This window comes from Haemaphysalis longicornis, unplaced genomic scaffold, assembly GCF_048455015.1.
Source record: "Haemaphysalis longicornis isolate Haplotype H1 unplaced genomic scaffold, Haemaphysalis longicornis Haplotype H1 scaffold_921, whole genome shotgun sequence".
NCBI classification, from domain to species: domain Eukaryota; kingdom Metazoa; phylum Arthropoda; class Arachnida; order Ixodida; family Ixodidae; genus Haemaphysalis; species Haemaphysalis longicornis.
The window spans coordinates 47,012-62,936 of record NW_027526464.1 but is presented as its reverse complement, the minus strand read 5'-3'; the positions used below and the strand labels follow the sequence as shown (position 1 = coordinate 62,936).

Below are 15,925 nucleotides of genomic sequence, written 5' to 3'. Positions count from 1 at the left end.
CATGAAAGCTAAATATAGCCATGTCCAAACCTACTCGCAGGCGTTGAAAACTCGTGTTCGTATACCATTTATACATTGCGGACAAGTTGTCGCGAAAAGTAAACATATCAGCCGTGCAGAGTACATGCTACGGCAGTGATCGTTAATCAAATCCGGGAATAACTATGAAAAACATTGTAGGGGTAATAGGCACTGCTCAAGCCAACCTGCGCATCATAGAAGTACTTTTAAGCATGCGCGGCGAAGCAATCCGATCACCGTTCTCACATAGTCATTCATTTACCAGGCAAGGCGAGCAGTACGCGTGGTGAGATCACAAGGTGAACGACGCGCTTCTGTCGCTGTTACAAGGTGTTTCTTTGCACACACAGTCTCGTACATGTCACGTCGCAAGTATTTCATAATGAATTTACAGTGTACTTTTCTCGCCATCAGTTGCATTGTCCTTTGCGTTAGCTGGCTGCGTACGAGCTGTGGGGAGCGGGCGGTGTCGCCGGGAAAAAGCGAGTCGCTGATTGCTCGCGCAGATTATTATTCGGGTTGCAGACAACTTTTTTGGGTAATTTGCATCAAATCCACAAGGAGCGCGGAGGGGGGGGGGGGGGGGGGGGGGGGTACGGTGGCCACAGACACACACACACACACAAAGACACGCGGCCGCATACGCACAGGAAATGGGTTGTAGCAGACGACAACCCGACCCGGCGTCCAACAAGTGACGTCATTCGTTAGGTGGCCCCACGGTATGTCCTCGGGGCCAATATATGTGTTGAATAATGAATAAAATTTCAGTTGTTAGTCTGCGCTGGTCTTTGTGTCTCCGTTTAGTCCTCGTTTTTTGTGCGCAAAAGTTACAGCTATGAATGGTTGGATGTTCATGGTGCAAGGCCTACCAGGGCAAAGAGCGCCAGAACAGCGGTTATGTACGAAGGATGAAGACGTAAACTCTAAAATCGCTCAACAAAAAAAAAAAAGTAAAACCAGTCACAGACAATGAGGACGGCTGGTGTAAAAGGCCAGGTTGTGATTGTGCGTGGCATGAAATTAGGTCTAAAAACTACACGTGATAGGAAGTGAGGTGCGAAAACTTGATTTCGCTAAGGAACTCAAATGTGCGTAGTAGAGGAATCATGGGATCATCCCCTAAAAACAATGCCGGGTGTAGTGGAATGTGGTGTCTGTATAGTTGAGGGAAGTGTTTGTGTCTTGTTGTGTGGAGTGCTTTGCGTGTAATTAGAATGTGAATTACGGATAGGCCCTCCCAACACCTGCTACACAAGGGTCTTGGAAATCCAGTGAACAAATGGGAGTGTGTCCCATGTGTGTAGCCCATCCATAATCTAGCTAGGACAACTTCGATGAATCTGTTGTGTGAGTCAGTAGTGTATCGTCCTAAGTGTGGTTTTATTATGCGTAACTTGTTGTCTGTCTGTGTACTCCAGTCAGCTTGCCATGTTTTGTGAAGGTGCTGTCTCATTATGTGTGGCTTGAGGTCGGTGTAGGGTATTATTGTTATGTCCACTGCGTTTGTAAGTGCAGCAGCGGCGGCCATTTGATCAGCGGTCTCATTCCCCGCGATTCCAGCATGGCCTGGAACCAAGCACAGGATTAGTTCAAAATTTTTAGCATATACAGACATTATGGCATTAAAAACTAGATTGGCAATGTGGTTTTTCTAGGTCTGCTTGATCTGATTGAATTGTTGATTCCACTACTCTCATCCCGCAGTTCACTCCCCATCCATCTGTCTATCCCATTTGGTTCTCTAAAGAGCTGTGACAATGTCTCGCACATAAGGCATACCTGCACCACCTCCACAAGGTTTCAGGCTGCCCAACGGTGTACAAAATGTTCAGTGACCACAGAAGACAGGCCAAGCAGCTATTCAAACGGGGCAGGCAAGTCTACATTAACAGAGTATAAACGTCTTTGAGACGAGAACCCAGACAGTTCTGGAGGTTTATGCACAGTTATGGTTCACGATCAGCTAACATTTCAGCGATCCACACAGCTGCAGGCAAGGCATGTACTGACTCAACAGAAACTGCCAACCTGTTGGCAAGCCACTTTAGCTCCAGTTTTTCAGCTGTTAACCCTTTGCGGATTGTTGTCGGGATGCAAAATGGCCGTAGCGGTCCATTGTCAGGATATGCCCGACATGGGTACGTACGTGTTCAAGGTTAAATTTTGCGTTCTTTTTCTTTTTTTTTTTCACTGCGCAGTGCGCTCATTCTCTGTAAACCCGATGCACCATATCTTGAGGGATAAGTGCACTTTGTTGAAGTTTTCTTCAATTCGCACTAGGCTGCAGGACAATGTGCAGCACAGGCCTCTCGGATTCCAGAGCATTTCGACGTGCGCACTGTTCGCTGAGAAGCATGGCTGGTTTCTCCTCACGGGCGTTCTACGGTGGTGCACTTAGCGAAAGCGTTGATGACTTCAGTGAGGAAGAGAATTACATGCCTCCATCGAGTAGTGATAAGAGTGATTCGACACAAGCGAATGATGAGGACCGCGATGGTGGTGGAGACAGCACTGGGCAAATCATTTCTCTGTGAGCTAAGCATTTTGTCGAAGGACAATGCATGAGTTGCAAAAGATTTTTTTCTGGCGTCTACAGGTTTCCATTGTCAGTAGTCTTATTTCGAGGTGCACACAGCTGCAGAATCATGTGAAGAAAGAGGAAGAGTGGCGAAACCTGCAGTACCACCGTAACCTCATCCAACAGCTGGTGGATGATCTGAGAACTCGAGCCAAAAAGCAGGGCCCGTCTGCACGTATGGAGTGTGAGGAGGCGCTATTTCGGACAAGCCATTTTGTCTACAAGCTCCCACCCCGAAGCAGCAAGGATTGTACTGCTTGTAGAGAGAGCCAGGAGGGAAACTAATTTTCTGCAAAACCTGCAGTAATAACCTTCGCCTGCACTTAGGAAACTGCTTTGAGCGGTTTCACATGCTGCTCAAATATTGGGAAAGGAGTTGCAAGTAGAATGCAAGAGAAAAAACAAATATCCTCAGAGTGTCTATTGCACAGTTTGTGTTTTTATTCGCAGTGGCAGCAACTGCCAGAATTGTTACGGACCGGAACGGCCTGAAAGTGGATAATAGTTCCGGACTGCAAAGAGGTAATACTGGCAACACTGATTATGCAGATAAGACCTTACAGGCAAACTGCCAGTCGGTAACGCCAGTTACAGAGACGGAGATCCGTGAAGCCCTTAGAAAAATGAAAACCAAAAAAATCATGTGACCATGACGGCATCCTTAGCTTCATTGTTAAGGGCTGCGGACCAATACTGAGCGGACCAATACCCATACTGAGACGTACCTTCAACCTCTGTATAAAATCTGGGGTCTTTCGAACCCTATGGGAACACTCAATTGTTGCACCCATATTTCGGTCTCGCAACCCCTCTCTCGTGGTCAATTATCCCCCTGTATCACTGATTTGCTCTTTGTCGAAAGTTCTGCAGCTTATTCTGTACAACCACCATTACTCTTACTGCTCCCAGAAACTGTGTACTCAACAGCAAGGCTTTATTCCTCAGAGTTTGCCTGTGACGAATTGGTGTGCTTTTCTTAGCAAAGTGGTCCCTGCCACACATTCAAGACACCAAATTGATGTAATGCACTTTGATTTGTCAAAGGCATTCGACACTGTGTCACACTCCTTGCTGTTGCATAAACTGGATCACTATGTATTATGTAAGACGTACTTGATGCTTTTTGAAAGTTATTTGTCCCTCCGTACAAACGTTGTACGTGTGTAGGGTTGTTTCTCTGGTGAATTTTGGTCAACTTTTGGAGTGCCTCAGGGAAGCAACCTGCGCCCCCTGTTGTTCCAGATTTTTATCAATGACTTGGCTGAGCGCATGCAACACTCTAAAATGCCCCTCTTTGCTGATGACATTAAGATCATTCGGCCGATACCTAGACAGGGCCGATACCTAAACACTGTCTCAGCACGGCGTGCACCAAACATGCTCCACATCAACACATCCAAGACAAATGTGGCATCATACCATCGTCGACAGGTGCTAATTCAATTTTTGTATAAGCTGCATGGGGGTTCCATTACTGAGTGTCAACAGTACGGGACTTGGATGTGCACATTTATGAACCACTGAGCTTCAAACACCACATTGAAAGAACAGGTAGTGAGTCAATGTAGTCCCTTGGACTCTTAACACGTGTCCCGAAAAAGTTCACGGATCCTACCTGCTATTTGCCCCTCTTTCAGGTTATTGTGCGTTCCCGGCTAAAGTACTGCTCAGTTGTATGGTACTGTGTTCCTCAGTACTTGTCACGGTCTCTGGAACGAGTTCAGATGACATTTGCTCAAATCTATTATGATTATTACCTTTTCAAGATAGATTACATGTACGACAGAATACTTGACCCCATTGGATTAAGCAGACTGAGTGACAGAAGAACATTCCTCGATATGTGCTTGTTGACTCAGCCAATTTGCTAACTTCCGTCAATTTTCATGTCCCCACACGATGCCGTTCCTCGCCACTGTTTTGTCCTGCTGTCAATCATAAAAGCCCCATCCAGAGAACGTAACTCCTTTACGACTCACTTGAAGCACCTGATTGAACATCTTCGACCGTTACAGCACTTTTGTCCGAGCTGCTAAAAGGCATTCAAAGCCTGAGTGTGCTCTTTTGTGTTGTAGAATCGTGTGTGAGTCACCCTTGTGATGTTTGTTCCATTGATGTTATTGTTTAAATTTTTTATGCTCTTCTTTCCCTATTGTACAGATCTCCCTTTCCTCTCCTTTCCTTTGTTTCTTCTGTGCACCATGCTGAAGGCATCATGCTGTTTGTGGGCACTTATACAAATAAATAAATAAATAAATAAATAAATAAATAAATAGACTTCCCACACCGTAAAGCTCGCTGTTTCCCAAGGCACCCCCAATTTCTTGCAGGCATTTGATCAAAGCATTACTGCGTGCTCCCCCGCTTACACGCTGTCGTAGTCGCTGTGGCGCAGGAACATGAGTCGGGAAAAGTAGCTCCATCGGATCATAGGCATGGCGTCCGTGCCATTGGTTGCCTCCAGCTCCCGCACCTTCCGCAGGAACGTGTCTCGCAGGTTCTTCCACCGCATCTGCACCGCTGTCTCTGGTCAGGAACAGAAGAGAGAGGAGAATGAACGCGTCTGTTCGCTGAACAGTCTGCCTGGTAGCCGGAGCAGATCAAACAGGCACAGAGTTTCCCCAAAGAATACTGCAAGTAGTGGACTAGCAACAGCAGAAATGGAAATATCTTCCTGCAAGGGCTAACTTCTAACGTTTATTTTAACGGAATGTGATTCAGTTGACACAAACCAACTCACCTGTTAGACAACAACGTTTTTGAAACCTTATCAGCCACAGAAACATACCCTTCCCATCTCAATTCTCGCTCGTGTGAGCTTATTTTTGTTATTTTTTATCTCAATGCACTTTAGAAGAAGAAAAAAGGTTAAAAGCCCTAGAGCTAGCTAGTGCAAGCAGACCTTCACATCCATTTTCTTTTTTTAACAGATGCATTCTCGGAGCCTTTAATTAACAAGTTACCAACAAGTTCAAGTTCATTCTATTGTCAGGCCCGTTTGGCACAGTCATTACACGATACCCAAGGTGAAAACAAGTACACCAAAAACAATGCGAACACAAGCTGCTGCAAAGCACATCACTACACGTTTGAATCCTCAACTTGCAGTAAGTGAATTTCTTATAGATTTGAAATGAAAACGTGAACACTGGTGAGATTTCGTAAATGCTGAAGAGACCCACGCGCTTTCAATAGCTCAGAACTCCTCCTTTTTCTTTTACATGAATGAAAGGATTTGTAAGACATCAGTTGAGGTTTTTCAGGGCTAAGGGCCATGCAAACTGACTGACAAATACAATGAGATAGTTCAGTGTTGGAATTGCAGCTTTTGCATTTTTTGGGGTAGAGTACCATTCCAAATATCATAGATTGTCATACAACAGCAGGTGCTGTAATAGTTTCTTTCGCTAGAAACTGACTGTTTGCTGCCTTCACTGCAGCACAGGTGTCCTCATCATAGAGCACTCTTTACAGGCAAGCCCCGTGATCGTATCGCGGACATGGTTGCACAGACATGATGAACAGGTTACGACTTATGCTGTAGAACAAATATGATCTGACGAAAATATAAAAAATGGCCGCGTATCTGCTCCTTTCGTTGCAAATGTCGTCAAAAGACGATAGTCGACTGGCACCCCTGGCAAGTAAATGCCCCCCTTCTCTTTCCCGCTCACCTCTCATGCTGTTCCTCTCCCATCTCGTTCCTCCCAAGATAATACGCTAGGGGTTTGCTTACATCAATTTAAATTTACCGCGTTCCACTGCTCGAAGTAGGGTGCCTCAATGCCGGTGCTGCCGTACGGCGAAGACCCATGTGAATCGAGGCACCCTACTAGGTTTATAGAACCATGTTGCCCTACTCCACAAGCGTTCCAAGCGGAACGTGGAACCTATCTAGTGGAACCTTTCATTGCTATTGCCGTTCGATTTTTCAAAATGCCGCCAGGTAGCGCGGGCAAGAGCAGCAGTTTTTGCAGTTGATGTACTATTTCATTTTCTATCACAGAATCACGCATCCGTGTATTTTTTAATAAAGGAACACTGCAAATATCGCTCATGTATTGATTTTTCACCTTATATTTGCGTAATGTCTTGTTCTTGTTCAACAATGCTTAGAAGTATGAACATTGACTTAGACGTTCAGACTTGGCTGTGGGTATATAAGACTATTGCGAAGCTTCTGTTTCACTTTGGCCGGGTGGCTGAATCGAGTCACAGACAGACAGACAGACACACAGACAGACAAAAAATTCTGCATTTCAGTAGCCCAAGAAAGACTACCATCTTTAAAAAATGGACTACAAACACTCACCACGGGTACACTGAACAATTCTGCAGCACCCAACGATTAGTGATGATATTTTTCAGGACAGAGGGCTTCGTAGGTTCACCTGCCACCTTTGCACTGAGAGTATTTTTACGACTTAAGGAGTGTCCACGATGTAGCCAGACAGAACATCAATGACTGATGTGTACTCTAACATTTTGATGTAGGCCCTGGGAAGTTATTTATCCTTTTTTTTCTCTTTGTGAATATTTTAAAATTTACCATGCATTTCATTTGTTGTGCTTTTGCTGCTCTATCTGTGTCCCATAGATTTTTTTCTTGCATTCAACATTGATGGCATGTGGGTCGTGCGTCTGATTTGGTTATGCTGTATACACAGGGGTTCCTCGTGTATGCTGGTAGTAAAAGTGGTGAAGACACTACGAGGTGGTGATTCGTCCAGAAATCCTTAGAGGGGCCATGCAGACAAAACACAAGTTTGGTAAATTCAAAAGATTGCCTTGTTAGAATCATACTGACCCCACTTTTAACATAAACTTCACTCAAATAAGCTACATAATTAGGAAAAAAGGGAATGGCCATGCGACTCACTAGCTCATTTCCCGCAACAGAACCTATAATGTCATACGCGCCAGCTATGCAATTGGCTTAAGCCGGCATAAGCAAACGCTAATTAGGCAGAGCTTATAAGCTTGCCGAATGAGCTATTTGCACTTCGAGTTAGGGCACATTCTTTTTATAGCAGTAAGAAAAGTGGGATGAACAGTGGAAGTTACCAAAGCACACGTAAACATAAAAGTACCGATGCGTGCTGCTGTTGGTAGTGCGCACACTATGCTCGTTTTAGCTGCACAGCACTGCCGCTTTTTGGGGCTGTCTCAGGTGACACTGGCCGACAGGACCATATTTGTCAAGCAAGGACCATGTTTCACCAAACGATTATTTTCTCCCTGAACAAAAGAAGCCAGGTACAAATATGGTCAAAAACAAAGCAAAGGTAGAAAACAGCCCACTGCGGTATGGTGGCGCCATCTAGGTTGACTAATGGTAAACAAGTCTCCGCTTCCCACCAAGTTTAGTGTGAAGACCCGTTCTTATGATGCAGATGTCGTTAAAGCACTAACCACATGGAGCGATTTTTCCAGCGACGCGACGAGCGACGCGACGAGCGACGCGACTAGGATTCGCAGTCGCCGAACCGAAGTGGCTCGCCGAGGCAACCACATGACAGCGACGGCTCGAGCGACTGAGGATGGCGATTTCAATGTTGCCGCACTGCGCATAGTAACGCGCTTGGTACGCTGGTTGTTTGCAAACATTTTTTTTTGTTCATTTGTCATAAAAAGCATGACTAAAAAGTATTACGCTTTTCTACCTTGCTTTTTGCACTTCATTGCATCTCTAAAACTGGTTTGGGTTAGCGATAGCGCACGCTTTTCCTTCTGCGCCTCGTCTCTCGGCTCCAACATGAACGCAGTGAAGAATTCGCTTTCTTGACGTCGTTTTTCCCACACAGGTCTCACCCAGTGTGTGCGGGAGCCTTCTTGCTTCTGCTTCAGCGTGTACACAAGCTTTGCCACGCAAAGCTTTCTTTGCCGCTGCACCACAAACGCCGTCTGCGTGGATTTGCAAAATCTTCCCCCCGTTCTCTTCCAAAGCCGGAGGTTGCCTGATTACGTAGGGGCTCTCCTATTGGCTAGTCGCTGAGGCCACTTCCGGGAGGCGAGCGACTGTTTCTGGCGACCCAGAACCGAGCGATTCGATGAGCGACTTGGTCCGCGCCGAAAAGTAGTTCGTCGCTAGTCGCGTGTCGCTCCCCAAGTCGCTTGCAAAATCGCTCCATGTGGTTGGGGCTTAAAACACACAATTTGGCAGGAGAATTTAAATTTTAACTTAAATTGCATAATTTCACAGTGAATAAAGCATCATTTGCTTTCGGACAAGTGCTGGAGGCACTATAAAACACGAAATTTTTCAAATAAAACAAACTTATTTTGTCTGCATGGCCCATTTAAGGAGCTGTTCAGGAGCCACACAGGGTGTGCTTGAGGGGGTCATCTAGAAAGAAGGTGGTGATCCGCCATCACACCACTTCAGAGAGACCTGTTTTTAGGCGGAGTCCAGTAACTTGCTGTAATACTAGAGCGTCGTCTCTGACATACTGTACGTGGTCTGCAGAAGATATTGGGTGTACTTGTGTTGTAATGAACTGGTTGCGGCTAGCTGAGTACGCTGAACATACCCAGATGAGATGGAAAAGGTTGGGTATGCTGTCACTGCCACAGTCGGTGAAGAAAATTTTTAGCTACACACTGACATGTACCATACGCATATAAGGAGTTTTAGACGGCGAGTAGGAACGCCCCGTATTGCCAATGGGTGAGCAGAGTAATATACTGTAAGGTGAAACAGTACAAAAGGACCCCCAGTGCATAAGAGCCTATGTGGTGTCTCTTTCTATTGTTTCTGCAAAATAGGTGCATTCTTAGTAATGAGAAATCTGCTTAAGTTTCGAGGGAAGGATTTATTTTGCTGTTCATGGCAACCCAGACTGTCAACAATTTTTCTCTTTTACTTGCCTGTCCAGAGCAGTTTTAAGCAGTTCCTCGGTAGCCCAAAATTGCTACCGCTATAGAAATTCTACAGATGAATAAAATACAGAGCTGCTCTGGTGCAGTTCTTACCAGTTGGAAATGACAAATAAGAGACCATATGTTTTTCTAGGATGGAAAGCAATGCGACGGAGGTAATTCGTATCTTTAGAGTGTTTAGACCGGTACTGCTGGTACGGTAGCATTTATATCTCGGAATGAAACACGTCACACCCTTGAATTTAAAGACGAATCTAGCTTTTGTTTAGGCGTGTGAAATGTGCATATGGCAGCTATGATGATAACGGTACCAGGACGCAGACACTAAACTAGCGCTACTATTTTCTCTCAATATTACTCTAGCGGACGAGGCCGAGGGCCGATGACGCTAACGCGTTTTGGGAACGTAGCACGTCTCCACACGGTTGTGCGCGCGCACGGAGAGCGCACGCGATATGCGCGGCTACCCGCGTCCGAGTGCGACAGCAACGCCGCTTTGGCGAAACGTTCGCCATATTTCGCGGCCATCTTCCCCGTTCGGACGCCCAAATCGCCGCGCAGGAAGACGGATTCGCAGAGCAAGCTTGTTGCACACGCTCACGCGATTTCTGCGCAGAAACGGACACAGAGCGCATTGGATACTCGCACAACCTACCAGGGCGTGTGCCTCACCTGTGGTCATCAGCGCGTCGGCGACGCTCTTCCAATCGCTGTGTTTGACGAATATATTCCGGTACTTGCAGCTGCGTGTGTCCCACAATGCGGGCCGGTCCTCCACTTCGGCAATGAGCCGCTCGTTGAACTCGCGTCTCGGCCGATCGCGAGGGTAACAGACGCACCGCCACTTCCCCATCGCAGCCGCTGGCTTCTTCGCGAGCTCGGCGGTCCGCGTTAGCGGCGCGTCGCCAGAGGAGAATAAACAAAAAAATCGCTCCTCGCTGTCGCTGGAAGTGAGCGCGGTTGCCGGGGCAACGCGAGAAACTGCAATCAATTTTTTTCGCGCGTCGTTGAAAGGACGATGATGATAATGCCAAGCCCTCTGGTTGAATAGGAGTGGTAGGGCGCGTCACCTTGGCTGCCTAGTTAGAAAATACCGCGCACGAGTGATCATTCTGATTGACGCGATTTGTCAGAGAGATTTATGTTGCACATAATGCACTTATGCACCCTCCACTAGAAGTCCTGCCCTCATTTCACTGCCCCTTCAGAAAAGGTACCGACGAAAGGGAACAGGAGGCTCCTGGTGATGAATAACGAGCGGAACGAGCTTTCCAGAGGTGACGGGCGCGATCTCGAAGTTCAACAGAAACATCATCAGCAGATGAACAGAAGGCCCGACTACGCTTTCGCCTTCACATTCTTAGAAAGTTATAAGCATCCTCAAGTAATACTTTTCGTCTACTACAACCTTCAGTTGACGCAAACGTTGCCTTACCAATTCTGTTATCGGGAAGCTGCAGTTTATGCCGTTTTAAGGGCAATTTGTGTTGTTCATCGTTGCAACTACACTTGTTCGGATTTTAATCACTTGTAACGGCTTCTATAAACATCTCTTTCCGACGAACTTCCGTGCCTCTTCATTGGTATTTCGAGCTCACTGTAATTCTGATATCCCCCAGCAGTTCTGTACTATAGACAGCCCTATCGGCTTTCTGTATTCTCACCTCATATTGTAACGCAACGAGCAGATTTTCTAGTGCATTTTCTATTGATCATTACTCCACCTGTTTTGCGCAATATTTTTCGACGCTGGCCGCTGCCGTGAATGGTGCGTCGACGAAGCCCGAAATAGAAATTAAAGCTACATCCGACAATTCATTCTCCCCGAAGTTTCCAGTTACAGCAGTCGTAATCCATAGTAAAAATTATATATATATATATATATATATATATATATATATATATATATATATATATATATATATATATATATATATATATATAGCGAATGAGAATAGGAAATGAGGGGCTCGTTGAAAAAGACAGAAATAAGAATTGGCAGTCAAGAAAACCTCGGAAAGCAAAGGGGAGGATGTAGTAGCTCAAGATAAAGAATTTGGAAAATAAGAAAGTCTGCTTGACTGCCAATTCTTATTTTTGTCATATATATATATATATATATAGGCAGCGTCTCCTGCCACGCGCGTGGCAGCAGCCACGCCCCCCTGGCAACGGCTGCTGCCACGCGTGACGTCATAATGACGTCATAACATTAATAATTGTCATTATTTCGTGTAGTGTAGTCCGAAATACACATTTTTTTTTATTTGCAGTACAAAATAACGCACCATTGAACTGCTAAAACTTTTCTAAACAAACAATTTTTGTTCTTGCGGGAGCAGCCGGCGATGCTGCTGCTGCTGCCAGCTGCCGTATCGCGTACATAGAGTCGCGTATCCGAAAGCGTGACGAAGCTCCGATTTTCTCGCGCCGACAACGTAGATAAACCGGAGTTCATATTGTTAGAAGCACTATCTGAAAACGTGAGAAAGTTGCTTGTGATTATGTATTGCGTGGGGACCCAGCCAGCCTTTCCAGACCGCAGCAAAATAGCCGCTCTCGAGTAATGTTGACCTGTGACCGCTTGGTTATGCTTGGTGTACGCCGATGGTACCTGCGTACAGTTTCAGCGTACGTGAGACGACATCGCACAGCCGACTGGCCCCGTTCGAACAAGCTACGTTCCACACAAGAAAAGACACCGTCCGAGCGTAATTCTGTGAACCTTCCGACGCATGTCAGCGCGGGGGCATCTGCTATCAACAGTTTGCACCACGGCAAGTCCAGAATGCTTAAATGGGCGACCTGAAATCGCGGTGTGTGTTCTCGAAATGAAGACAACTTAGCAGCGCCAAAAGATAATCAGAATGTACAGTGCCGAGGACGAAGGGTAGTGGCGGCAACCGTTTTTTACTAGGCACATATGCGCATTACAATTACAGACAATCGCGCCAAGAATAGGAAAGGTAATCTTTGGTGTCCCCACACATGTACCACGTACGTACCACTACAGTAGATCTCCTCTTCTGAAATATTAGCAAGGAAAAGTTCCGAAAATCGGGAAGTTCTTATTTTCTAGTGGGCGAAATTGTAGCTTAAAATTTGTTTTACACCCACGATACGTTTTATGCATATCATGAGCAGAAAAGTCTTGTGAGCATGCGCCACAAGGATCATAATTGCGTGATATTCAGCGCTTAAAAAGATTTCCTAGTAGAAACCAAAGATTTCGTAGTAGAATACATGATTCTACGACAGTTTAGGATCTGCGACCTTCAAAAGGTCGCAGACGCTAGCTAGACGCTTCATCTCATAGCCACTGCACTGGTATAACTTTCACGTCTCACTGTACCGTGGTGTACGCTATGTTGGCCAGACTTGACTGAGTCCCTCATGCAAAAGAAGTTAATTCAGGACACACACCCAGACGATAGGGTCAGAGAAGAGGCTGTAGAGACGGTAATAGGAAGGGTGTACGCTTGGCCGGCCATCATGTCTAATACACCTACATGCCCTCCAGCATATGAAAACCTATGGGTTCTGCACAGGCTCAATAAGCAACGTCAAAGAGAATCTTAAGATGTGCCAGGAACGTGAAAGCATCTACGGATTGTTTGTGTAAACAGGTATAAGCAGCGAACATGCTGCAAATGTAATTGATAGGCAAAGGTCAAGGCTGTCATGGGGCGAATTTAACAAAAAGAAATGGTGAAAAAGATCCCAATTTCAAACTACATTGATGTTATATGTGCATGCACTATAAACACAGTCATCAGTATGTTAACTGTACGTAAACACTGATCAAACGAAACTAGAGGCCCCACTACAATCGCCCAGTTATGTTTCTTTGCAGTGGAATAGGTCGGTATCTGTTAGTCGCACAAACAAGATTCTCTGATGGCATGGAGAAATAGCTGGAAAGTGGCTATGGAGCTCCAGCTGCTTTACACATTTTCTGTAATACCAGTTATTTGTATGAAGTTTGCAATAAAATTGATGTCATTTGTTAGTCTTTTTAATTAATGAACGAAACTTTCCGTGGCCACAAAACAGTGGTCGATAAACAAATGCTCACTTTCTTTGGTGGCTTGTAACGATTCACTAGAATTTCACATGGCCAACCCAAGGAATCCATGGCTCGTACACTGCAGGGTAGTGCTAGTCTCCAAAAACATTTGACAGGACGACTGGAAACTAGCGCAGGCCACACGCTCCATAGGTGGAAACGAGTAGCCCACCCACAGTGCCATAAAACAGCTAATGAATGGAGTGAGTCTCTGCTAAATATTAAGCAGGTTCAAAGGGTAGGTTCGCATTGATAGATTTTATGCCATCGTTCACTGTGCGTAGATTAACTAAGATTAACTATTTAATGGGCACAACAGCCATTTTTGTTATTTTGGATAGTTCTTGAAGGGTTGCCTAAATGTTCTTTAACAAAACAAAAAGTGAGAGCTCTCAGTTAGGGATTTTAAAAACATTGTTTATCCTCTCCAGCAATTGTCTCAGCCTGAAGGAACTCGGCTGATGGTGCCGACTGTCGTCCTCGCTTGCTAGCTCCTTGACCAAGCACATGAATGCAGTGACTAAGAAAGATGGTGACCAAAGTGAGAAGAGAAGGTGGATCCCGTACAACAGCCCTTGATCATCTAAACACCAGAAAAAAGCACCGATGACTCACAGGCCACGACTAGGGCGTTAAAATACCTTTTGACATACATTTACAGGGCATTTACAACCTTTTATAAAAAAAAATCTTATGATTACACACAGTCCCTCCATAGAAGGGGTTTGTTTCAGACAAGGTCGTTGAAATTTGTTATTAGTGACAACATAAACTCATCATTGGTCCCTTTCATTCAGCACACTTACGGGCTTCGTTTTAAAAACCCTGCTGTTTCTATTTCACGTATAAATGAACTGCTTATGCAATATTCTCTTATTTACCTATGTTCGAAGTAAACTGTTATACCGTAAAATGTGATGTGCCGAGTGCATGCAGGTGTAACATTCTTCAATGGGACATGCAGAACATGATGCTCAGTGCTGATAAACTTAAATCAGGGAAAATAAAGCTTCCCATGTTGCTTCTTTATTTTTGTAACTATTCTCTCTACCAAATACCTTGGTGGTAACTCAACTAAGCTCACCTTTACCCTAGGCCTTTATAATTATAATTATACATTCTCAGCTGGAGCATGCCTGCTGAATTCAGGCCCCAACCACGCTTTGCTATTTCACATTTGCAGCTGTATGAAATGTTGTTCTTTAGGTTTTGCCAATGATTTCAAACAGGCCACTTAACTAGTGTCAAAACCATTTTATACCTTTAATTGCTATTTATAGTAAACAGTATTATATCATTTTTCATAACACATTTTGTTGTAACCTCATTCAATGATTTTGTTACCCCGGCAGCCTGGTTCATAAATCTTTGCGTGAACATGCTTGTCTTGCAGCTAATCTGCAGTAACAGACACCACACATTTTGGCTTTCCAGCGTAGCTTTGGTGTCCGCAAAAAGGAATCTTTTTCTTGGCTCATCTGCAGCGCTTTGTAGAAAAAGATCACTTGCTGGTTTGGCTTTCCCGCAGGACTCTAGTGTAGTGCAAGAGAGTATCGCTTGCTTATTCCTTTTTTGTTGAAGTTTTAATGCTGTGCATCTTCCAGAAGAACCCTGGCATTTTGTTTAGAAATGGAGCTTCACACCACAAACAGTGCACAGAAAGTAGAGCTACTCACTTTTTGCATAGACACGGAAGTTTGGCAGATCACTTGTCATTGACAAGCAAGTGTTTGATTTCTGGCTTAAGGTGCAACGCTGGGATAGTTTACTAGTTGGGGGGAAAAAACGCAGCGCTGATAAACGGTACTGAAGTACTAGGAAAGGTGCCGTGATCAACATGGTTTCCATGTATTGGCAGCTTTATGGTCCAGTGTTTTTCATGAGGCCAGGGGACCTTAACATGGCCTGCTTTTGTGTAACAAAATTGTCACAACAGTGAAGCACTTCTCAATGCTCACATGCTGCTCATTGATACCAGAGCAAAAGTACGTTCAGCAGTCATTTTATTGTTAAAGCCACCCATGATCCATACACCTTCCAGCTGTACTGCAACTTTCACAACCACCGACAGGCATTCACATCCACGCACGTGGCCTAGGCTCCAGTTCTTGCACAAGGTATTAAGTACTCTCGGTAGTGGGCAATGTCACGCTCGACACCAACCATTACCCCGAAGTTGTACTTGATGAACTATTTTTTAAGCCTGTTGGCTTAAAGGATTGTTTAAGTGCCCGTTTTGTGGAAGAAAAAGAAACAGCTAATGGGCACACAACACACAACCCGTGAATGTGTTTTCTAGCAGCTGGCTTCTGACGAGACTTGCATCATTGTGAATGAAATGTGGGACATTTTATAATGCCCCTTACCACTAAATAAAT

The 15,925-nt window shown here is 45.0% G+C and overlaps 1 protein-coding gene across 1 annotated transcript; it reads right to left on the bottom strand.

The window, feature by feature from the left end:
- Positions 1–4,141: 4,141 nt before the first annotated feature.
- LOC144154791 (transcription factor Adf-1-like) lies at positions 4,142–10,420 on the bottom strand. Its single transcript, XM_077685893.1, has 3 exons — positions 10,154–10,420; positions 4,972–5,128; positions 4,142–4,311 (listed from the first exon to the last, which is right to left on the bottom strand). The coding sequence occupies exons 1-3, from the start codon at positions 10,332–10,334 to the stop codon at positions 4,293–4,295; spliced, it is 357 nt and encodes a 118-aa protein (XP_077542019.1). The 5' UTR covers positions 10,335–10,420; the 3' UTR covers positions 4,142–4,292.
- Between the last annotated feature and the right edge of the window lie 5,505 nt (positions 10,421–15,925).